Source organism: Helianthus annuus, chromosome 13 (genome assembly GCF_002127325.2).
Source record: "Helianthus annuus cultivar XRQ/B chromosome 13, HanXRQr2.0-SUNRISE, whole genome shotgun sequence".
Taxonomy (NCBI): Eukaryota; Viridiplantae; Streptophyta; class Magnoliopsida; order Asterales; family Asteraceae; genus Helianthus; species Helianthus annuus.
In genome coordinates, this window is record NC_035445.2 from 169,356,515 (window position 1) to 169,382,275 (window position 25,761).

Genomic DNA, 25,761 nt, shown 5'->3' on the forward strand with positions numbered 1-25,761 from the left:
TCCTGGTTTTTTAAACAGGTTCGAGTCCAAACTGATTTTAGTAACGAGAGTTGGAACTGATATACAAATTGGCGATTTGAGAATCTATATATGTCTCCTTTTCAAATAAACTAGTTATTTTTTTGCCCGCGCGTTGCGGCGGGACTCAATGACTACAAAAGGCGTGTCAGCAACAGCAAACAGATACCGAATATCAAAACATAAATAAAATGACATGGTAAGGATGGTCACGCCGTCATAAAAAAACGATTTTAAATAACCTAATATATGATAATAGGACCCACACGTCCTACACGTTGAAAATTCGGTTGTTTTCAGTTCAGTTATTACGGTACTAACACATTAATATAATGATGAGCTCGGTACCGGTAACGACAGCGAAAGTACCGATCCGGAAAATCATCGAAATTAGGTACCGGCACCGAAAATGCTCGGTACAATACAGTATGGTATTTGAAGATAAAAATCAATAAATATAGGTATGGTGCTAGACCGGTGTCGAACCGAAAGTAACGATTCTGAAAACGCCAAAAGGTGGGTACCAAATTGGTACCGAAAATGATTTGGTATAGTAAATTTGGTACCGATACGATACCGGTTCGTTTACAGGATTTGATACGATTTGCTCATCAGTATTCTAAATATCCAAGTTAATTTTACATGCTATAATTCATTCATTAGAGAAAAAGACAAAAAAGAAAGCAAAATAAATTGTTGTTTTATAAAACTTCATTCAAACGAAATACAGTTTACTTATTGTGTGTATGAAAAGTAATCTAAACGGTGCAATTACTTGCATTGCCACGAGGGGTTTGGACTTTGGGGACTGCATAGGTTAATTTCCAATGTAAACTAATTATTAAATATGATTAAGTTTCAATAATTAATGATTGGTATATTGAAAAAAGCACTTGATTTGTATGGGTGTTAAATCTAAGTATTCATTTTTTTATTACATGATTTTTTTCACCATAAAAACTAAGTAATTTAGTTAAATTGTTTTCTTGTATTTATTTCCTAATTTAAAGTTATTATTTCAATAAAATAAACTTGTTAATGGTTTGAGCTAACAAGAGTCAAAACCAGCTTTGTTTTAAACTAGCTTTTTAAGCGGAAAAAAGCCTTTCAAAATCGGGTTTGATTCAACAAAAGCCAAAACTAATTTCTCTCGGAAGTGGTTTTTGAGGAGGAAAAGATTGGTTTCAAAAGTAGGTTTAATCAATTTGGCTCAGTTGGTTTAACTGGTCTCAAAAGTATATATTCCAAAACCGATTACAAAGTACAAACCACCTTTTCGGGCCAGTTTGAAACCAATTATTAGTAATATTAAGTTGGGTTTAAGTGACTTTGTTTAACAAGTTGGACTTGGCCCAACCTAATCATTAATGGCCTATTATGCGACTTAAACCAGTTAATCTTCTTCCCGCTTTGGAGACGAACGGAGTTCACTTCCGGCCATTGTGTCGTCGTCGCCGATTCATCCCGGTTATTAATTTGTGTCATTATACTAGTTGGCCAGTCCTAGAGCTGATGCTACCCCTAAATTACACAAACCCAACTCTGTTTATCATCATCATCTTCTTCATCTTTTCATGAAATCTCTTCCTCTCTCATCTCATGGGTGTCGGTTTCACGGATTGGTGGAGAAATAGCAGCTGTTGATTGAAACTAAATAGGTAGGGTTATGAAGGACTGAAAGATTGGGAGGTTTGTGATGAGAATGAGAGGATGAAATTAGGGTTTAGAGAGTACACGAGAAAGCATCCTGTAAGTATCACCTCAATTTTATGAGTTCCAATTGCGTTTATATGCTGATTTCTGATCTAGATACAATTGGAATTTCGATTAGTAACTTACTATTGTTTGTGCCCTGATTCTGATACTCTGTTTGCACTGTTGGATTTGAAGCTCAATTGATGATTGATGGGTTTGATTTGCTGATTAGTACTTCAATTTTATGAATTCTAATTGCAATTTTCTGTTTGAATCTTGATTCTGTGTTTTGTTCATCAACTGTTGTTACTGGTTACTTTGGATGTAAACTAACTTATGAGTAGAATGGCTGTTTCTTGTAATTCAAATTGCAGCTTCATGGTCTTCCCCTACATATATCTGTATGTGTTCATGTATGTATGTAGTAAACAGTTTATTGGTTCAACTTATATATATGTATGTATGTAGTAACCAGTTTATTGGTTCAACTTATATATATGTATGTGTTCATGTATGTATGTGTTCATGTATGTATGTAGTAACCAGTTTATTGGTTCAACTTATATATATATATATATATATGTATGTGTATGTCTCTTTTTTCAACCTAATAAATCCAATTTGGGGGTAGTATTTTTTAGACAAAGTACTATAGTATAGGGACTAACATGGTCTTCTACAATCTACAGAGACTAATGGGGTAGTATTTCATTTTACATGAATATGAGATTCAAATGACAGCTCTTATTAGTCCCTATGCAAAGCATTTTTATAATTTTTTTATTTACAAGCTGTGAATTAAATGGTAAAAAATACACATTACTGTAAACAACAATCTTCATCAACATTCTATTTATGCTATTAAGACGACGGAATACAAATGCTCATTATATGACCCGCTTCACTAATAAAGTGTAAACTTTAAAGCCATATGCCCCTATATATCTGGTCAGTTTGAGATAGAAAAAGTGGAAAACAAACCAAATCGACCCATCTTGACATTCATAAGTAAATGGGTTGAAATTGCACATTCTGCAGGCAGGGGCGGATTTACAGCTAGCTAGGGTGTTCCCAGGAACCCGTTCGGTTCGTAACTTATAGTGTTAAATTATATATAAAATTCCGAAGGAACCCTTTAATATTTTATAGGGGAACCTTGTGAACAAATCTATAGATGGTCCAGTTGTAAGTGCCCGCACTTGTTGTACATGAGGTCCAGAGTCCGAGTCTGATTAAAGCCATTTGTTGCGTTTTTTGGCGCTTTTTTATTTTTATTTTTACCTAAAAACGATATACGCCATTAGGGTTTTACTTTTAGTTGTTCGTCCCTATTGTTGCCCTTTCCTAATGACACTCAGACCCAAACACACACTGAATAACCCTCAAAGAACAGAGGAAGATGATGCTGTTGATGATGATTTGAGAAGTGGGTGTGGTAGCCATGAAGGCTACAAGAACCTTCTCTGTATGTTCTTGCATTTTTTTAACTACTATTTCTTTTCTATCAGTTTCTTGCAATCACATTCTTAAATCTTTATGTATGTATTTATTTGGGTTTTTCTGTTTAATCATCAATGTATTGTTTTATAATTTGGCTTTTGTGAGTTTTTTAAAAGGATCTTGTGAAAATGTTTCTTGAAGGTTGCTTGCTTTCCTCTGTTTGTTCTATAATTTAATATTTGAAATCTTTTCAGAGGTGTTATTTGTAGCACATTCTTGAATCTTGATTGTTTCTTTTTTATCATCAGATTACGGTTTTTATAATCTGGAATCTGTGAACATTGTTTTTTGATGGCTGCTTGCTGACTTCCTTTCATCTTTTTGTTCTTTAACTTATTGTTAAAAATCTTTTCGGAAAGTTGCAAGACCAACATCATGAATGTAACGCAATCTTTTTAAAAGATGAAATCTCGTAGAGAACCTTATCCGACCTGAACCGGCGAACCGACCCGTAATTTTTAAGTTCTGACATATGATATTTGAACATTTAAAAAAGTGAACCCCTTGGAAAAAATTCCTGGATCCGCCACTGTCTGCAGGAGCTTCAATTCGACAGCAGAATGAATATGCCTTAAATAAGGTATGTTTTAAAATACATATTAATTCTTTTTATGAAAATCAAAATATATTCATATCAATTCCAATTTTGGAAAATTGTTGTTTTGACCTTTATAGTCAAAGTAGGGCAGGTAAAAGAGCTATACGATGAAATATGACTTCGTTCACCTCACTGAGCGGTGGATACAGATAGACTATGATTTGTAACGCCAGTGTGTAGAGGTGACCTAATTTGATGTTGTTGTGGTCCCATCTGATTATATTAAACGAACATTTCAAATTTAGTGACGTTATATGACTAACTTGTTAAATTACTGTTCATTCTTATGCTATCAGTTTACTGTTTCGTTGTTTCTGATGCTCTATCAAACTCTGCATTCATCACCTTCAATTATTAGAGCTAATTGATTTGGCCATGTAGGATTCTTGAACTCTGTTATGCATTTTGATCTAGCTCATTGTATGGTTTGGTATAAGATGGACACGCTTGTGTATCCGTTACGTGTATCCAGGAGCGGGCCCACCTTATCAAGAGTGTGTCACATGATACTTGTACTTTTTATGTGTTATAGATGTATGTACATGACGTTGGAGTGACAGTGTATATTTTCAGGCAACAACACCTACATTCAATCACCGTAAACTTGAATCACCGGAAGCTTGTAGGCTTTACGTCATGATTACTCTATGAAGGTGATTATTAGCACTTGTTTTGTTCTGAAGCAAACATATCTCATGCATTCACATTTGTAAGAATGTCATGATTACCTGGCTATTCAAGATGTTTATGCCTAGAGATTAGCATAGCAGCACTCTGGATTTTGGAAGGTGAGTGAACCGTTTAGATCGGCCTTGTGAAAGTCATGTTTTCACATGTCTAATTACTCTCTTATATTCACAGGTTATATCGTTCCCCGTTGATGCAGTGACAGATACATATGGAACATTTCTACCTGATGGAACAGCTTTCCAGTTTCAGCAGATTCTGAGCTTAAGTGTTTTAGAGGTGCCAAAATGGGTTGGTTGGAGGGTTGAAATATGAATAACAGGTCAAAGTGAGTTAACTTTGTACTGGTCAAAGATGTGGTGTACTGGGTTGACCCAAAAATACTTTATGTCAAAACATTTTAAATATGTTTATAAACCATTAGTGTTTTCAAGTCTCAAACCTGATTACAAAAACTATATTAGTTGGATAGACAACTTTTGACCCGTTCCAGCCATTTTCAATTTAATTACCCGTTTGACCTTTTCGAAAATAAAACATAGCCCCAGTCTACATGTTCTTAAATAGTGCATTGGTATTGTCATCTTTGCCTTAACCTATCAAATTCTCATCTCGGTTTGTTCCCACCAATTTTTTTATTAAAAGATTCTCATGTCAATCATACCATTTTGCACCTCCAGGATTCCCGAATCACCTCTTGCGACACAAGCAGTCCAGGTGGTGACAGCAACGGTGCCGCATCCGAAAGCCAGTACACCAAAGAAGATGTTCTTACCAGAGCCTAGAAAAGACGCAATATCTTCATGCAGCTTTAAATGAACAGTTCCAATGGTATGCAATCTCAGATATCGCAATCTCTCATACCTTGTCTTAACCGGACCTTTGACTAATCAAAATGGTTACTTAGGCTAAAGGTTGTGGTCATGACCCTCCACATAGGCGTCATGTCACCCACCTCTAATCCACCATCCAAAACCACTACCCTAAGGGTGTGGTCATGACCCAAACCATTATCCCTCTTTATTATTTTAATATCACCCTCTTTATTATCAAATAGAGGGTGTCTCTCATGGAGCATAGACCGAACAAGTTACTATAGGACTGGTTTAGTCACCATTCGAACTGGTCTCTTTTGATTTAAGTGCATTTAACCGGCCGTCTCTGTTGGTTTTTACACACTATTTTTCACCCTCTTATATAGTCATATATAGTCAAATTACCAAATTACACTTTGTTTGGAGTAACAACCACTTTTTACTTTTATAAACTCAAAAGTTCCTATGTAAGTTCTAACAACAAAGTCGATTAACCCAACTTAAGTAACAATTATCCCTACTGTATTATCATAAGATGATATATCATGAAGTGAAATCGTGTTGAATTTTAACAGTTTAGGTCGACAAATATTATTAGTGACCGATCATCAAATATAACCTAATAATGCGATACTAAAAAAAGTTCATGTATTTTGTATGATAATATTAAATTAAAATAGATACATGTATTATGTATATGTATAAGAAAAGAACAGTAAAAGAGTACTAAATTTAGTTACCCTAATATTCTATAATCCAGTAAGACTATCACCGTTGGTGACGTTCTCCCAACCTAGGTTGCCCAAATAATTTAAAAAAAATCAATTTTTCTCCACAACCTGGTTGGCCAAGCAACCCAAGGTTGCAAGAGGTTACCCCTGTTCTTTTGACACTTATTAAAATTGGATAGGTTCCATCTTCTAATTTTTATTTTTTTATTTCTTAACTACCAATTCCACCCAATAACTATTTACTCAAATACTTGATAATATTTAAACATAGTAATTTATTAAAAACGCATTCAAAAATATATATTTTCTAATATATTATATATATTGACCGTTTAACTTTTATATTAAAAATAAATAACTTTTGGTTGTTTTGAAATAGAAATAATTGTTTTTAACATTATTATTCTTAATACAATAACAATAACCATGTGTTACAATTATTTTATAAAAATATGGGTTGGGTTGTGAATGTGTATCAAAAAGAATTGGGTTGTGTTAATGTGTTGTGTTGTAACTTGTGTATACGGTAGAAAGAAAAATTAGTTTTTTTTTATTAAAGATTGGATTCGGTTTTGAATGTGGATAGTCTAATATTAGTTTTGGCTTAAGTGAGTTATATAACAAGCTGGACTCGGCCCAACTTAACCAGCAATCTCCAATATCGCATTCTCTCATACTTTGTCTTAATCGGACCTTTGACTAATCAACATGGTTACTTAGGCTAAAGGTTGTGGTCATGATCTTCATGACCACCATGACCCTCCACATAGGTGTCATCTCACCTACCTCTAATCCATCATCCAAACTACTACCATAAGGGTGTGGTCATGACCCGAACCACCATCCCCCTTTATTATTTTAATATATTTTTGTCTCTAAGTTATCAAATGGAGGGTGTCTCTCATGGAGCATAGACCGAACAAGTTACTATAGGACTGGTTTAGTCACCATTCGACCTGGTCTCTTTTGATTTAAGTGCATTTAACCGGCCGTCCCCGTTGGTTTATTTCTCACCCTCTTCTATAGTTAAATAACCAAATTACACTTGGTTTGGAGTAACAACCACTTTTTACTTTTATAAACTCAAAAGTTCCTATGTAAGTTCTAACAACAAAGTCGATTAACCCAACTTAATTAACAATTATCCCTACTCTATTATCATAAGATGATATATCATGAAGTGAAATTCTGTTGAATTTTAACAGTTTAGGTCGACAAATATTATTAGTGACCGATCATCAAATATAACCTAATAATTCGAGACTAAAAATAGTTCATATATTTTGTATGATAATATTAAAATAGATACGTGTATTATGTATATGTATAAAAAAAAGAAGAGTAAAAGAGTCCTAAATTTAGTTACCCTAGTATTCTATTATCTAGTAAGACTAACATCATTATCATTGGCATGGTTGTAAAAGTCCCGCCTAGGCTCCGAGTATTCCCCGAGTACTCGCTACAAGGTAGGCTGCCGAGGCACGAGTACTGGTCTCCCAGGCCAATTACTCCCCAAGTAATCTCCGCCTAAGCCGAGTACTTCCCGAGTATTCCCGAATCCGACTAGGGAGCGCCTAGCGACTTTTGCAACCATGATCATTGGTGACGTTCTCCCAACCTAAGTCGCCCAAATGATTAAAAAAAGAGTTAAATGTCCGGATAGTCCATATGGTTTGTTATTTTTTCACATTTAGTCCCTAACTTTTTAAAATTACAGCTATAGTCCCCAACTTTTTCAATTTCGTTCCAGGATAGTCCCTAGCGTGGATGGGAGCTAGTTTTTCAGTTAAGTTGATGTGAAATGACCAAAATACCCTTATTATTAAAAACCCCAAAAGACATCTTCTTCATTTGCACTTCACTCAGCCACCAGTGCCACAACCACATTCATATACGCTGTGTAATCATATACCTTTCATCTTCTTCATTCATCTTCCCCCAAATCGACATCTTCTTACTTACTTACTTACATCAACAACATCATCACCACATTCATTGTAGCAAATAGAATTCATCTCTTAATTTTGTAACTGAATTCATCCATAATTTCCTCAAACATTGATAGATAGATCTCCAATCGTCCGGCACTCTGTCGAACGGTAGTCTTGGAGCTATCGGGTACGATGGTCGCCGGCGGCCTCGTTGTACAAGTACCCGCACGACCGACACTCGTAAATTCCGGTGTTTAGGTCTGCGAATTTCTCCTCTAACCTGCATTTATCGAAGTCATCGGTTTCAGCTACGGGTTCTGATGCCGGTGGTATGTCTTCTTTGGAGACGTCAGTAGATTTTGCGGCGATTTGGAGCTTTGGATGTTTGTGTAAGGGGGAAAAGGTGAGGAGGGGTTTGAAAGGGAAGGTGAAATGAGGTTTTGATTTGAGAGAATGGGATTGGGAGGGGTGATTCAGGCGAAATGTCACCGATACTGCTGAAGCCATTTTTGTTTGATCTGAATATGGTTTGGTTTGTCCTCAACTTTTAATGATAAGGGTGTTTTGGTCATTTCTCACCCACTTAACACCAAAAACAAACCTCCATCTGTGCCAGGGACTATCCGGGAGCGAAAATTGAAAAGTTGGGTTGGGTTGGGTTGTGAATCTGTATTCAAAATTGACTTGAGTTGTGTATACAGAAGAAACGAAAATTAGTTTTTTTTTATTAAAGATTGGATTAGGTTTAATGTCGATAGTCTAATGTTAGTTTGGGCTTAATTGACTTATATAACAAGCTCGACTCGACCCAACTTAACCATCAATCTCCAATGTGACTTAAATCAGTTCCATTTTCCAAGGGCGGAGGTGAAGAATATTCGTCAAGACGCACGTGTAATACTTGTACGAAAGTGAAGAATATTAGTCGAGACCGACGTGTAATACTTGTAATTACAGTTTCCGTTCACTTCACCACCACCACTCTCACTTCAACTCTGATTATCATCGATTTAATGTAAGTTCACTTAACCTAACTTTTTAATTAAATGTCACTATGTTTTTTATTCTCCAAGTGTCACTGGTTTTGCTTTATGATTTTAGTTATTTTTTATGACAATTCAATGAGTATGTGAGTGGCGTAAGAATTTAATTTAATATTTAATATAAATACTATACTAAAATCTAAATATTAATAAAAGACTACAAATAATGTCACATGTCATTCTCTCCTCTAACCTCATAATTATTATATATGTTTTATTTTAAATTTAAATTAATTAATTATATATCTATTTAATAATTATTCTTTCCCCATTTAATGGTGGATAAAACCCAAAATTTTCTGACGCTTAAAAAGAATGCAAATATTTTCTAAATGGATTCAACTTTCCTATGGATTGATGTCATAGCTATCATCTATTTATGAATAGGACATGATTTTTATTTGAAGAGATTAAAAACAAATAACAACTATTTGTCATCCTAAAAAATCTTAATTGTTTTATATAATTTGTTTTTACCAAAAGTATTTTCGAAATTCTCATTCTGACGATTCCATTTAGTGTCATGTTGCCACAAGTACTTTTGAAAATCTTATTTTAATAAACGATTCCAGTTAGTGTCATGTGATATTTTCCCTATTAACATTACAGTTTTACTTAAATTTTTTAACTTTTTTTTTCTAATTTATAATATTCAATACTAAAATTCCTGGTAAGTCAAATAATCAATATATAATTTATGTGAATTTAAAATCTTTTATATAATATTGCGGTTACTATTAAATTTAATAATATTTTTAAATTATATATAAAAAGGTATATGTTAAGAAAAAATCAGTTTAAAAATCATCAATAAATGCTAACGTAGGAATGACCCACTTGTAGAGGCATAAGCCTCTAGAGGGGAGGTCTGGGCTAGGGAGAATAATTTAGGATCATTGGTGTGTAATACTCGAGATCAAAGAAGACAGTTTTCTCGATGACGATAAATAAATTGAAGGACATTTTCTATTGAGAGTTGGTTTGTTTATAAAACAACCAGTGTTTTCACATAGACTGTACATGGCTTTTTCCATAATCAAAAGTAGAGATAGACTTAAACTATTAATTATTAATAAAAATGATAATCTTTCGAGTAGGACATCTAATGTTGTCTATAAAGAAGTTATTCGAGATTTGTAAATGTAACATTAATTTGTAATTTTTCATTGTAAATATTTTATAATGCATAACCCCGTGTACTACACGGGACTATAAACTAGTATTCGATGACCATAAATACAACCACAATACACGGGAATGTTCATGTAAAGTAACCGTTGGCAACTTGACATTGATTTAATCCATTAAGTATTATATAAGTTACCAGTTTAGATTAGTTTGGGAAAATTTACATGCTTACTGAACACCGCAATAATAATTACCTAAACCCGTATGCAGCAACCAGTACCAGTTTACATTAGTTTGGGCAAATTTACAACAAATTAGGGTGTAAATCAGGAAGGAGTTTAGAACACATATAGAGACATTCATATATGCATAAGAATTAGACATTGGATGAACTTAAAGATTTGTGTAAAAGGAATGAGAGGAGAGAGAGGTAACCTGGATTAATTAAGTTGCAAAAATAAAAGCACAGTCTTCAACAAACAGAAGCATATTAACTAACATATTCATTCATAAATTAATGACCATAAATACAGCCACAATACACGGGAAAGCATGTGAATGTAAAGTAACCGTTGGCAACTTGACATTAATTTAATCCATTAAGTATTATTAAAAGTAATAATCAAGACGGTGTCATGTGGTTGACAGCTATACTTTACAAAAGAATTGTTAAAAAAATGTTCACCAAGCAAGAACATCGATAAAATCACTATAAGCACGAATAAAGTAGCAGGAATCAAAGTAAATATTCAAGTATCACACTTTCATCCGTAGCGGAGTAAACCTCATTGTTATTAGGAAAATAATATATCTAATTTGTGTATTGAGAAAATGTGCATTAACCAATGTAAGTAAACAAGCACGTCCCCTCTGTCCTCCCACCACTGTCATTTCTGCCTCATTTGTTTTGGTAACTGTTATCTATTTTCGCTACCTAAAAAGTACTTCACCATAGATCCATAGTTTTCAATCAGGGGTGTGTGGATTTTCGTGTTTAGATGGCTGTGATGAATAAGACATTGAGAAGTTTTGATTAAACAAGTTCTTTTATTTAACAAAAGAGCATGTGTGCACCTCTTATGGTGGAAAAAGGAAATTTTAGCTCTTAGATACTAACCCAAAATCGAAGTTCCTCAAATTAGGTAGTTATCTTCCCCTTTTTATGACTAAAGCTGGTATGAAACTAATAATTAAACTAACAAATGTTAATACAAGTGACAATAATGTCTATTTATCCAAACAGTATAAACTAATTATTCAATAATCAATCCAACCACCCCCTCAATGCCTTCATCTATTTTCCAAGATACTAAAAAAATCGAATTTGAATTTCAAGAGTACTAAACTTATACCTACAACAAGAGTAATGCCCTTTCGTAGTAACCGAATCCAGCCCGCGTCTCATAATCTTTCGTTCAAAGATTTTATAATAATTTAACTAATTGACCAAATAAGTCATACAACTGAACATGAAATTAAGAAATTGGACCTCAATAGAAGCTTGAGCTAGGTGATGAACAGTTGGCCATTTCTACATCTACTGATTGAAATATTGAACCCTAGTTTGTTGAAGCATGATTTCTGAATCCGAGCCCGAGTTTACGCAAGCCCGCGCGTTGCGGCGGGATTTTTTAAAAATGTTACACTTGAAGTAGAACGTGACTGATGTAGGTTCAATTTCGATTTATGAAAAGGCTTGCATAAATTGCAATTAGCTTTCATCTTTATGTGATAGACCGAATCTGATTCTGGCTACGGTGTATGGGTGTGTAATTATGAGAGTTCAAAATGTAAGGAAAAAACGTAAAGGCGTGCATAAATTGCGATTAGATTTCGATTTTATGTGATAGACCAAATCTGAAACTGGCCACGGTGTTAGGGTGTGTAATTATGAGAGTTCAAAATAAAGGAAAAACATTATAGTGTAATAGTGATCAAACTTATATTAATTGTTGACAAATTGTATTTTACGTAATAAGGTGTATTTATAGAATAAATCACATAAGTCACGGTTATATTTTAAGTGTTTCAAAATTATACTCTTATACAATTAATAATTTGAGTTATGCCTCATTTATTTACTCATTTATTTATTTATTGGTATACATATGCTATTATTTTGATTGTCATGTAAACTTGTCATCTATATTGGTATATGTGCACTTTGAAATTTATATGTACATTATATCATAGTCTTGATATCTTTTTTCTGATATGAATCAATAAGTTAATATATGTGCATTATATTATAGTCTTAACATCTTTTTTACTGATATTAATCAATCAGTTACTTTTTCATTTCCAATTGTCATCCATAATATCCTGTTCATTTTGTATTTAATAACAATTAGAATAATAATAATAAATAATAATTATAATTGTATTGTTCGATGTGCATTTAAATAATATATTTCTTTTATTATTTTATTAATAAATTACTAAATAATTTTATTGTGATGTGCATTTAAATAATATATTTCTTTTATTATTTTATTACATAAGACCTTATCCGAGTCCATACAAAAACAAACATTTTGTTAATCCAAATCCTAACATATTCATGTATGATCAAATTGCAAATACAGAACCGCAGGTTCTGGGTTAGGATCGTTCTGGGTGCAGATTAAAAGCCCAAATTGTGAATCTCAACTGAAACTGGAAGAAAGGATGAGTGGGTATTCTAAAATTTATAGGTATTTAATAATAGTTGCAACAATTTCTTACCAAATATAATTTCAAGGAAATTCGTTAATCTGACCTTGGATACATATGCAGATTAAAAGAGGAAGATTTAATTCAAAAACTCTGTTGAAAAACAATTTGCACCGTAAAACAACAAACAAACTTCAAATTTGAAAATTGACTTTTGAATTCAAAAACTTCAAATGCCTTTTGTTTATCACCCTCAAAAAAACAAACTTCAAATTTGACTTTTGAATTCAATACTTTTTGTGAGAAAAGAAATTTGCAAACAAATGCTTTCCAAAGTTTAATCAAGTTTAGGCAAATTCAACTCTTTTATAAAACTCCAAGAATTCAGATTAATTCTTAAAAACACAAATTACGTTTAAGTGATTGGAACCATGATCACCATCCTGGAATCTTTCTGGTTTGGTGCGGAAAGTTAACGGATATCGGAACTGGATCACTTTTAAACAGAATTTAAAAGTAACAACAAACATTGTTACGACATGCAATTTAAGTGCTAGAATCGGAATTCTTATCCTACCCTGATTGCAATATAAGGCAGAGCTATCAATCTCATTGTTATATTCAAAGTGAGAATTGAAAAGACAAAGGTTTCAGAAGCCTTTTTTATGAAAAACCCAAAACTCTCTCGTCCACTATTTCTCTTAACCGAGACACCCAACCCTGCACCTCCTCCATACCCGCCACCGTAAGATGATGAAGAGAAGAAGATTGGTATTCGGTAAGCGATGGTAGACGACGCGGCGATCCCTGGTCAATATCAGTGGTTTTCTTTTTTCTATTCATCCATGGAATCCTAAACCTTTGTCATTCCACATCGCCGGCATAACAAAATTCAGACCCGTTTTCTATTTCGAAAGCCAAAAGAATCTTCTATCCATGTCACAACTCACAACCAGACTATGACCACATTCTATTTCTTCCATTTGGGTGTCATCATCTTCTGGGGAATTTCTTGTTCTTATGGGTTTTTCTGGTTTATATTTTGGTATAAATGTATGGATGTATTCGGCAAATTACAGTGGTGGCGGAGACAATTATATAACATGTGAAACGTAGGCAGACGATCGGGAAACGGTGGGTGAAGGAGACGTTCAATTGGTTTGGACAGTATGAAAAGTTTTGTAGGTTTAATGTTTTAGAGTCGTGTCGGTTTGAATGGAAAACGGAATCAATGTTAGGCAATTGTATTATTATATAATATATAATAAAAAGGTGTGAGTTAATGAATTAAAGGGTGTGACTTTTAAATAAATGAGACATAAAACCAAGTTACTAATTGTATAAGGGTATAATATGTTACAGGTCCGTGTATCACACGGGTTGAATAAAGCTTTCTTACTCGTATATTCGTAAAATCGTATAGATTGAACATCACTGTTCCATGCCTCTCCACTCCCTATAGTGTAAAGAGTGCCTCAACATGTGATATGTTCAGTGGCGGACCCAGGATTTTATTTCAATGGGGTCCATTTTCGGGTCGGTCCTTGTTCGGGTCAAGTTAAAGTGAGGTTTGAACTAGATTTTTTTTTAAAAATAAGAAAAATGGGCTTATCAAGGATTGAACCCATGACCTCTTGGTGGAAAAGAGGGAGATTTACCACTACACCAGCTTTCTTTTTATTTCTATGGTGTCCACCTAATTGTATTTATGGGGTCCATATACAATTTAATATACCGAATCTACTATTTTTTTTAAAAAGATTGGGGTCCGGGGACTCCGGTGGCACCAATGTGGGTCCGCCCCTGGATATGTTACACCAATCAACCCCGGTCAATGGTCAAACTAAGGAATTCTTTTAAGACCAACCACGTTATCATCATAGGAAAAACCAAATTTGTTTGCTTATTCAATTATGCACGCCTTGGATTCCCTAAATGCAGGTTATTATTTTAAGCAAACCCTTGAATATTATAACATTTACGTCCTGTTTTTTAATATGTAAAGTTCCCAATGAATATCATTAAAAATATATATTTCTGTACTGTGCAAATATTTTATTAGGATCTGACCACTTTTCTATTAAAAAAACAAGTTTTAAACATAGATACATACTAATACTCATGTATGTACCACATCCATGCATGCATCTATGTGGTAAAACTGCCGGGTCAGTTAAAAGTTTGGGGTCAAATTTGTTTCTGGTTAAAACGGGTTTTTTTAATAAAATGTTAATTTGGTTCAGATTAAAGCTAGATGGATTATGAACAAAATGGGCTCGCCTTTGTTGTCAAAACACTAAAGCGAATCTTATTAAGAAGATTTTAACATTTTTCATAATAGTGAATTTCCAGGATTGTTCTTTATCTTTATATCCATTTTCAGACGCTGTCCTTTATTTCAAAATTGATGACTTTTGTCCTTTATGTTTTTATATCATTCACGTTTTGTCCTTTAGGCCTAACCCAATTAGTTTTTTCAGTTAAATTTGGTTATGTGCTTTGCACATGAGGGCATTTTTGTCAATTCAAAGGTCGCAGAAGCTTTGAGCTGTAAATCTGCCGTTGAACTTACCTTTGAATTGACAAAAAAATGCCCTCATGTGCAAAGCAAATGACCAAATTTAACTGAAAATTTAACTGGATTTAGCCTAAAGAACAAAACGTGTATGATATGAAATTTACTCGTTTTCATAATAAAGAAAACAAATGTGGTTCAGTGGTTGAATCCAGGATCCATAAATATTTGATTGTTTCATCTGGGAACACATGTGACTACCTACTCCCTCTCGAGTAAATAAACAAGTGGTTTTTTTTAATAACTACCAGCCAGAAGATGCACAATAAGATTAAAAAAAAAAAAAAAAGTTTGACCAAAAAAATTGCAGAATTCACTATTAACAACAGTTTCAAAAGTTGTTTGATCTGTGCACTCATCAATTCATTCAGATCCCTATCACACACACACACAGCTCCCATTTCACTTGTTCACTGTTAACCATGGCTGAAACTCTTGCAAATGAACTCCTCAAAGTTCTTGTTAAGAAGATGACCGATGAAGCCTTCAAGCGTGTTGCTCGTGCTCATGGCATTTACAACGAGCTCAAGGAGTTGAAGAAGACACTCTCCAGAATCCAAGATCTACTTCAAGATGCCTCGCAGAAGGAGGTTACCCATAAATCTGTCAAAGAATGGCTGAATGCTCTCCAACATTTGGCTTACGATATCGACGACGTACTCGACGACGTGGCGACTGAAGCTATGCATCGTGAGCTCACCCTGCAGGAACCTGCAGCATCCACCAGCATGGTAAGAAAGCTCATCCCATCATGCTGCACAAATTTCTCACTAACTCATAGGTTGTCTCCCAAGTTAGATAGGATTAACAGAGAGTTAGAAAATCTAGAAAAACGAAAAACGGATCTAGGTTTGCTTAAGATTGATGAGAAGCCAAGAAATACTAGTAGAAGAAGCGAAACCTCTTTGCCAGAACGCGATGTTGTCGGAAGAGAAGTTGAGAAAGAGCAATTGCTTAAAAAGTTGTTGGGGGATGATGATGGGTCATCTCAGGATAACTTTAGCGTCTTACCTATAGTTGGTATGGGTGGGGTTGGAAAAACCACTCTCGCTAGACTTTTGTATAATGATACAAAGGTGCAGGAACACTTTGAACCCAAGGCATGGGTTTGTGTTTCACATGATTTTGATATTTTCAAGATAACTGATGCTATCCTTCAAGATGTGACTAAAGAAAACAAGAAATTTGAAGATCTAAATCAGCTTCAAAAGGCTCTCACTGAGCAATTTAAGGACAAACGATTTCTACTAGTAGTTGATGATGTGTGGAGTGAAAAGTATGGGGATTGGGAAAACCTAGTGCGCCAATTTCTATCATGTGCTCCTGGAAGTAGGATAATCATGACAACTCGTAAGAATCAATTGCTCAAACAGATAGGTTTGCATAATGTAGACCGTCTCGAGAGTTTGTCGAATGAAGATGCATTGCGTTTATTTGCAATACATGCATTGGGGGTAGATAACTTCGACTCACACATGACACTTAAACCGCAAGGTGAAGGTATTGTGAAAAAGTGTGGTTGTTTGCCTTTGGCTTTAAAGGCGATTGGAAGGCTTTTAAGGACGAAAACAGATAGAGAAGACTGGGATGAGGTGTTGAATAGCGAGATATGGGATGTAGAAATTGGTAATGCCACTGAAAATGGTAAAGATGTGGAAAATAGTGATAAGATTGTTCCGGCACTTAGGATAAGCTACCATGAACTTTCTGCAGATTTGAAGCAATTGTTTGCATACTGTTCTTTGTTCCCCAAAGACTTTTTGTTTGACAAGGAGGAGTTGGTATCGTTGTGGATGGCAGAAGGGTTTTTGAACTTATCCAAGTCACCAGAACGCTTGGGCCGTGAATATTTTGAAATTTTATTATCAAGGTCATTTTTCCAACATGCACCTAATGATGAATCATTGTTTATCATGCATGATCTGATGAATGACTTGGCCACTTTTGTTGCCGGAGATTTTTTTCTAAGGTTTGACAATCATACAAAGACAAAGACAGAAGCTTTGGCAAAGTATCGCCATATGTCATTTACTCACGAGGAGTATGTAGGTTACCAAAAGTTTGAGGCATTCAAAGGAGCCAAAAGCTTGAGAACATTTTTAGCAGTATCTCTCGGTGTGGATAAAGATTGGGGCTATTGTTACTTATCCTCTAAGATTTTGGATGACTTACTTCCAGAGTTAACATTGTTAAGGGTCCTTTCTTTGAGTCGTTTTCAGATAAGTGAGGTACCGGATTCCATTGGTAGTTTGAAGCACTTGCGGTATCTTAATTTATCTAGAACTAATATAAAAGAGTTACCGGAGAATGTTGGAAACCTTTATAATCTACAGACATTGATTGTTTTTGAGTGTATGTGGTTAACTAAGCTGCCTAAAAGCTTCTTAAATCTTAAAAGGTTACGACATTTGGACATAAGACATACTCCGTTGGAGAAGCTGCCATTGGGGATTGGTGAGTTGGGAAGCCTTCAGACTCTCCCCAAGATCATCATTGAAGGAGATGATGGCTTTGCAATAAATGAGCTCAAGGGATTAACAAATCTCCACAGGGAAGTTTCAATTGAGGGATTGCACAAAGTCCAAAGCGCAAAGCACGCACGGGAGGCGAACTTATCTCTAAAAAAGATTACTGGATTAGAGCTGCAATGGGTGGATGTGTTTGATGGCTCACGAATGGATACACTTGAAGAGGAAGTTCTCAATGAGTTGAAACCTAATAGTGATACATTGAAAATGCTTTCAGTCATGTCATATGGGGGAACACAAATTTCAAAATGGGTTGGTGATCGCTCTTTTCATGAGTTGGTTAATGTGTCAATACTTGGTTGTAAAAAATGCACATCTCTACCCCCATTTGGGTTGCTCCCTTCACTTAAGAGGTTGCAGATTCATGGCATGGATGAGGTTAAAATCATAGGTTTGGAGTTAACCGGAAATGATGTTAACGCCTTCCGTTCACTTGAAGTTCTAAGATTTGAAAATATGTCTGGATGGGAGGGGTGGTCAACTATAAAAGAGGGTTCAGCAGCAGTGTTTACGTGCCTTAAAGAGCTTTATGTAACGAAATGTCCAAAATTGATTCATGTCTCACTTCAAGCACTGCCTTCACTCAAGGTTCTTGAAATTGACAGATGTGGTGATGGTGTGTTGAGAAGTCTGGTTCAGGTAGCTTCTTCAGTCACTAAGTTGAAAATAAGTTATGTATCAGGGCTTACATATGAGGTGTGGAGAGGAGTTATAGGGTATCTTAGGGAAGTTGAAGATTTAAGTATCTGGGGATGTGATGAAATAAAATACTTGTGGGAATCAGAAACAGAGGCAAGTGAGCTTCTTGTGAGATTAAAGGAATTGAGGTTATGGGACTGTTCAGGTTTGGTAAGTTTAGAGGAGGATGACAATTTTGGGAGCAGCACCCTGTTTTCTCTTAGAAGTTTGCATGTATACTCTTCTAGTTGCATAAAGCGTTTATGCTGTCCAAATAGCATTGAGAGTTTGGAAATTCTTGATTGTTCAGTTATTACAGATGTCTACCTCCCAAAAGAAGGAGGGAATAAGATCAAATCACTTCGTATAAGAAATTGTGATAAACTTGAGGGAAAAATCAACAACACAAGCATGCCAATGCTTGAAACCCTACTTATTTATAAATGGGAAAATCTAAGATCAATCAGTGAATTGAGTAACTCCACTTACCTCACCAGCCTGGAGATAATAGAATGCCCACATATCGTGTCACTTCCAGAGCTTCAGCTATCAAACCTCACCAGTTTGGAAATTGGTGAATGTGAAAATCTTGAGTCATTACCCGAGCTATCAAACCTCACCAGTTTGGAAATTGGTACATGTGAAAATCTTGAGTCATTACCCGAGCTATCAAACCTCACCTTTTTGTCAATTAGTGATTGTAAACGTCTGGTGTCATTACCTGAGCTAAAGAATCTCGCCTTGTTAAAAGATCTGAAAATCAGAAGGTGTCCAGGTATTGCTGTTTCCATTCATGGTGGGCGTTGGCCTCCCAAATTGTGCTCACTTACACTAGAAGGGTTGAAGAAGCCCATATCAGAGTGGGGGGATCTGAATTTCCCACCTTCCCTTGTTGAGGTTGCGTTATTTGATGAACCCAATGTGAGTGATTTTAGTCGATTGTCCCACCTTTTCCCTTCTTCTCTTACTAAACTGGAAATAGTAAGATTTGATAAACTGGAATCACTATCAACGGGACTCCAACACCTCACATCTCTTCAACATCTTGAAATTTCGAATTGCCCAAAGCTGAACGATTTACCAGAGACGCTGTTGCCTTCCCTTCTGAGTTTGAGTATATATGGTGATTGCCCAAAATTGAAAGAAAGGTGTGAAGGAAGAGGCTCCCACTACTGGCCCCTCATCTCTCATATCCCCGAAATCAACATATAAGACTAATAAAGGTACATGTTTATTAAATACCCTCTGATTTCCATAAGATAAACTGGTATTCTCAGTCTTGTGCGTGTTTGTTTTTTGTTTTGGACTAGGAATTTGTTGCTCAGTACCTAAAATTAAATTTTAATTAATATCTTAACATGTTTAATATCTCTCAAAGGGTTAAGTGGATGGAAGTGGATGTTTACACAACTGAATATCTATTTTTTTTACAACATTTTGATTGAGATCATGTCTTACTCTGATGTTTTCTTTTCTTAATTCAAATTTATTTCAATTAGACATGCAGTTATTATTTACATCACCTTGACTTTCGGTTTGATAAATTCAAGAATCTGTTCAATCAGAGGGGGCTGACTGGATATCTTGTTTTTTTTCCTAGCCAATTTCATTATCTCTTTTGCAATTTCTTGAATTGAGTTTCTTCAATGATTCATTTTTAGTAATCCCATTAAAACTTGGCCTTTCAGTTTCAATCCATTTGATTTTTTAAAACACATAAATCAAGCATCTTTCTCATTATCTTAGATCAAAAGTTTCAATTTAGTGGGACAATCGAATCGAGTATCTTATATATTATACAACTATGTTTTGCAGGGACCTATAACCATATGAAATTGTAAAGGATGAACATTCACAGTTGACCGAGACATATGAGAGAACAGAGAAAAACCTATGAATGAGAGATTTTGGCAGTGTAATAACAATCACTCTGTCAATGGCATAAGCGTAAGTTCCTTTCAGTCTACAACATAACAACCTGGTTTTGATTATTCGTATTCATGATATAACTGTTAATGCACTTTTGGGTGATAAGTGCAAGGCTTCCAACATTTAGGGTCTTTATTGAACAATGTCCAAAGTTTAGAAAGAGTTTATTGTCTAGAAAGAGTTTATTGTCTAGAAAGAGTTTATTGGCTAGAAAGAGTTTATGGCTAGAAAGAGTTTATGGCTAGAAAGAGTTTATTTTGGAAAGAGTTTATTTTTAGACAGAGTTTATATAGACTAGCTTTGTCTGAGTTTTGTATAGATTAGGCTTGTCTGAGTTTTGTGGCAAAAACTCTGTGTTGGCTTTGTGCTCTATGTTTTGTCCGGGCTTTCTATTTAGTGTTGAAAGTCCGGGTTTCACCTTGTATATATACTTTAATATGGAATAGACAAGGCAACGATTTCTGTGTGAATTTCTGTGCCCTAATCATTGTGCTTTTTGTCTGGCGGCCCTTTGTGTGAGTGACGTCATTCATCTTCATCAAGAATACTCTGTGTATTCTTGATTTCTCTCTCAAATCCTTGCATTCTTGTGTTCATCTATAGTGGTTGATCATCAGGTGGATTCCGCACACCTTTTGGTTGCTTTAGCTGAGTGAGATCTTGGATTAGGAGACCTTACAATAACAGAGGATTAATTAATGATAGCAGGTTGGATTCACTATTCAAAGATCATCTTTACAAATTGGTTACCATTCTACATTTATAATGGATTTATAACTGGGATAGAAATGCAACAGGTTCCACATCATCTTTAATGGAAAAAAAAAAGTTGTTTTTTTAACATTCTTGTTATATTTAATTTGAAAAGCAACAGGCTTGGCCACTAATGTCAAAGAGTGTTGTTTGACCCTTGAATTTTTGAATTTGCAGTTAAAAAAAGAAGAAAATCTATCAAGCTTCTTGAGTTTTTTTAACATTCTTGTTACATTACTAAGATTCAAGATAAGGTTGCAACATAAATTGAAAAAACAACAAAAATGAGAAACAAGGTCACAAACATTGTAGAATTTGCAAATGGTGTGAGTGAAGAAAGCCTACAAAAGATGCAGAATCTTCATGCAGATTTCAACGGAACTATCATGCAGTTCCAGTGGTATGCTATCTCAGATATTTAGCAATTTCTCATAACTTACAGGAGAGTCAGAGGCTCATATCGTAGCCTATCGAAAGTTATTTTTGTCTAAAAGTTATAAATTAATTATTATTAATAATTAGCGTCTCAACAGAAGAAATAATATTTCAATGATAAGCCGATTTTTACGAAAACAATTTCAAAGGTTTTAATTTTGTTTATTACACTTATGGTAACTTTACATCTTATAATACAAATGCAGGGTGATGATGTATCTGTTGGTTATGATGTGAAGAAAGGAGATTACCATCTTATGAGCCCATATGCAATAGGGAGGGTCAAGTTTGATGCACTCGAACCAGAAAGATGGTTTCATCACATTGTTGCTTTCATCCACAAAGCTTCTTTAAGTTTTACAGCTTTGCAGGTTAGTAAAAATACAACCCATATTGATCATTCCTTTTTCGTTCAGATCATGTAACTGAACCATTGATTTGTAAAATTTTATGTGGTCTGGTTTAACAGTCAACCTTCAAGTTATGTCATATGACCAAAGCAAAAGTTTTAACATGATTTACTATTTTGATGAAGAAACACAAGAGGGACAAAGAATTTGTTTGGCTCAAGAATTTGCGTATGTGCTGCAGATTCAGATCTTTGCTTCTATTTAGTTAAGTTATTTCATTTTCAAGGTGAATGAAAACAAAAGTGCAAATGCTTAATCTTCCCATTGATGGTGATACAGAGTTGATCCATGATCTGGCATACTCATATTTGGTGCAGTTAGACACACGGAAGTGGATTGGAAAATGGTTCATGCTAAAAAAGGATTAACTTTCAGTACGTTTACGTTTGAAGTTATATGGGGGATAAGTAATGGACATAAACGTCTCAACAAGCCACACACATGGACAAATGCTATAGGTGGGTTTTCCCAAATCTCGGCACCCAATTTCGTCATCTAGAGCTCCAATTTTGAAGCCAAGGTTTTCCCCAATTTTAGCAGTTTCAATTAATTTGGTCTGCTTGTAAAAAACGGCTGGATTTTTTAACTAGATATTTATTTGTTGTTTTTTAGGTTGTTAATTTCAAGGAACCCTTGGAGTGGTTACAAGTTGCGTCTGATAGCACTTGGCATTCATGGGCTAAGTTACGCACCTTTGATTGGAACTTATAACCAATAAAGAATTAATGGTACTTGCCTTTCATGTCAAGTTACCATCTGATGAAGATAAAAGAACTTACCACTGAAGCAAGTTACCTCTAGTGAAGATTGATGAAGTCTCGCTAATGAAGAAGAGATGCCACGTATTAGCCTATCATTTGACACGAAGACAATCTGTTGAGAGGATGTTATACGTAATTGTCACTTGTCAATTCCGTACATCTCAACAAGATAACAAAAACATGAGTCTGCATTGAATTTATTATCACTTGACCCCATAGCTTATCGTGTCAAACAGTTGAGTATGAATTTGGTGCTTGAACTTATGTGTGCAAACTTCAGAGGGAATTTGCAAGCCACCCAACCTAACATATCTAGGAAATCATCTGTAAAATTTGCGACAAGTTTTACATGATGTATTGAAACATTTGATTTTGATTAATACCCTATGCTCAAAACAATTGTTCTTCTACTCTTGTTTATTGCTATGTTCAATCAATTGACGATGAAACAGTGATACTTGACATATTGATTAATTAATATTTCGTTACAAACTAACTAATAATCAATCTAGGGTATTAGCTTAGTATTAGCTTGATTGTGATCCGCACAAAGTCAATCTCCCAACAACATTGTGTCCTAGAAAGATGTAATTCACTTGGTAATAACTTGAAAGGTATCTATTCATGTTACAATATCTTATAAAGAATTGATAAATAAAGTAGACATGACCTGTAAAGACAGGTCTCGATTTTTCTTTCAAGATATCTTTTGTAAAGAAAAAATAAGCCATATCACCCCACAGTCCATAAACCATAAAAACCTTAAACCCGTTAAAGCCAACCTGTAAATATGATTATACGTATGCGCAATTTCCTCACTGGCTTTCTTCATTGGAGCGTAACAATTATTAAAATCCCACGTTTTTCCAACAAATGTTGACTAGCCCTTTTGAGGGTAGGAACGTAACAATCATTAAAATTATGCAACCCTAAAACACCGTGGGCACTTCAAGACGATGCTGACATGGGTCCCACGAAGCCGGCGGCATCAGTGACTAAAACAGAGTACCCTGTTTTTTTATCAGATCTTGGCCCGTCTTTTTTTCAACAAGGTCCGCTCCAAGATCCCTATTAACACACAGAGCTCCCAGTTGAAGTAATCACTATAAACAATGGCTGAAGCTGTTGCAAATGATGAAATGAACTCGTCAAATCCACGTTTCTCCATTTTTCCTCACAATGAACAGCCATCTTGAGCTTTCAAAATCTGGATGCTAACCGACATGTAAATAACACACTTTTTTTAACTAATAATAAGTTCAAGTTGTACCCTTTTTTTCAAGAATATAAAAATTAGAAGATAATCTTTCTTCCCTTAGAACTGTTCTTTCACTTGTTCTTCACATCTGCAAATAACAAAAACTTCAATTGACCTAACAAACCACAAAAGAACAACATATACAGTACAATAAAAACCCAATACCTATACCAGTAACCATGGTTTTCTTATTAGGGACTCTTTTAATGTCAATCTTGATGTTTGTGAGTTTTAGCCTTTAGATTTTAGATGGCCCCTCCAAGTGCCTGCCGATAAAAAGAAAGGGGACTCAGAAAGAAAACATCTATTCTAAAATATTTACAAAAGATAGCCATATAAGACATAAATTCCGCCATGTAAACAACTGCAATTACGGCACAATGCAGACATATAACAAGTCATTAGAACATGTATAACAACAGGACCAATCATTTTTCTTGAAGTGCAAAAAAGCAAGCTACATATACAGCTAAGTCAACACCTAATCCGGAGGATCTAAATAAGGCGTCAAGCGAGCATGTACTTATTTTATATGTGTATAGCAAACTCTATAGAACTAGGTCCTTTTCATGATATTGTTATTACTTATCAACAACTTATATAACTACCAAGTAGAAATAGAAAATGAAAGATACAATACTGCTATACGTATAAACTCCATATTAAAAAAAAAGAAAGAAAAACAGATAATGAAATAAAGAAGAGACTTCAATTTACCATCTTTTGCATTGCCTAGTAGTTTTATTCCTCAAACAGATGCAATGATTCCCCAACTGCATATAACACCAATCAATTCGTAAACAAACCAATAACATTACAAACAATTCATATTTCTTCCTTCAATATATCAGCGTAACAAGAAAGCAAGAAGGTTCCTTCCATCACCTAACGATTCACAAGAAATAAAGATCTGAATGTGGGTTAATTTACCAGCAATAGTTGAAAATAGGAACGTATCTCCAAGATTTCTTACATACCCATCAAGAATATCACTTCAGAATGACTTATTTCAACGAGAATCATTAAACAAGTGACTAAAAAAGACAGATACAAGAGCCTTTTAAAAACACTTACTCACTGAGACATTTCATCAAACACTTACCGGACGTGAAAGTGCCGATGGGTTCTTCCTAGCCAAAGAAGCTACATCAATCAGCGCAGCAGGAAGGACTAAGTCTGGGCGTTTGGCACTGATGAGTACACAAACAAACAATCGATCAATCGAGAATGCAGTTTACCGTCAGGAAGATTTGGCGTCTGTCTGATCGAAGAATATTCCAATCAATCAATCATGGTGGTTTCACACACACAGCACGACGTTGAAAGTTGAAGCTTGAAACCGAGATCGACTGAACAAGAGGAGAGGAATAAAACGTGTTTATCGTTTATTAAATAAAACTTTGAGTAAAATGCACGGATAGTCCCTGTGGTTTGCCAAAGTAACAGGTATAGTCCGTAAGTTTTTGGAAATTACATTAGTGCTCTATGTGGTTTGCTCGGTTGTTACTCAGATAGTCCTAATAGTGGATGTCCGTTAGTTTGAGCTGTTAAGCTGATGTGAAATAACTATAATGCCCCTTAGTGTTAAAAAAATAACAACAAAAACATTAAAACTAAAAGAAATATGATTACTATT

At 34.8% G+C, this 25,761-nt stretch overlaps 1 protein-coding gene and 2 long non-coding RNA genes across 3 annotated transcripts; 2 read left to right on the forward strand and 1 right to left on the reverse strand.

The window, feature by feature from the left end:
• The first annotated feature begins 1,343 nt into the window (after positions 1–1,343).
• Positions 1,344–9,004, forward strand: LOC110900184. Its single transcript, XR_002570826.2, has 5 exons — positions 1,344–1,767; positions 4,385–4,599; positions 4,673–4,777; positions 5,179–5,329; positions 8,822–9,004. It is a non-coding gene; the product is annotated as an uncharacterized LOC110900184 (long non-coding RNA).
• Positions 9,005–15,795: 6,791 nt separating this feature from the next.
• LOC110902249 (putative disease resistance protein RGA4) lies at positions 15,796–19,791 on the forward strand. Its single transcript, XM_022148955.1, has one exon. It carries the CDS (start codon positions 15,796–15,798, stop codon positions 19,789–19,791), a length of 3,996 nt encoding a protein of 1,331 aa, XP_022004647.1.
• Positions 19,792–23,314: 3,523 nt separating this feature from the next.
• LOC110900185 lies at positions 23,315–25,496 on the reverse strand. The gene is made up of 4 exons (XR_004876619.1): positions 25,228–25,496; positions 24,843–24,898; positions 24,291–24,391; positions 23,315–24,213 (listed from the first exon to the last, which is right to left on the reverse strand). It is a non-coding gene; the product is annotated as an uncharacterized LOC110900185 (long non-coding RNA).
• Between the last annotated feature and the right edge of the window lie 265 nt (positions 25,497–25,761).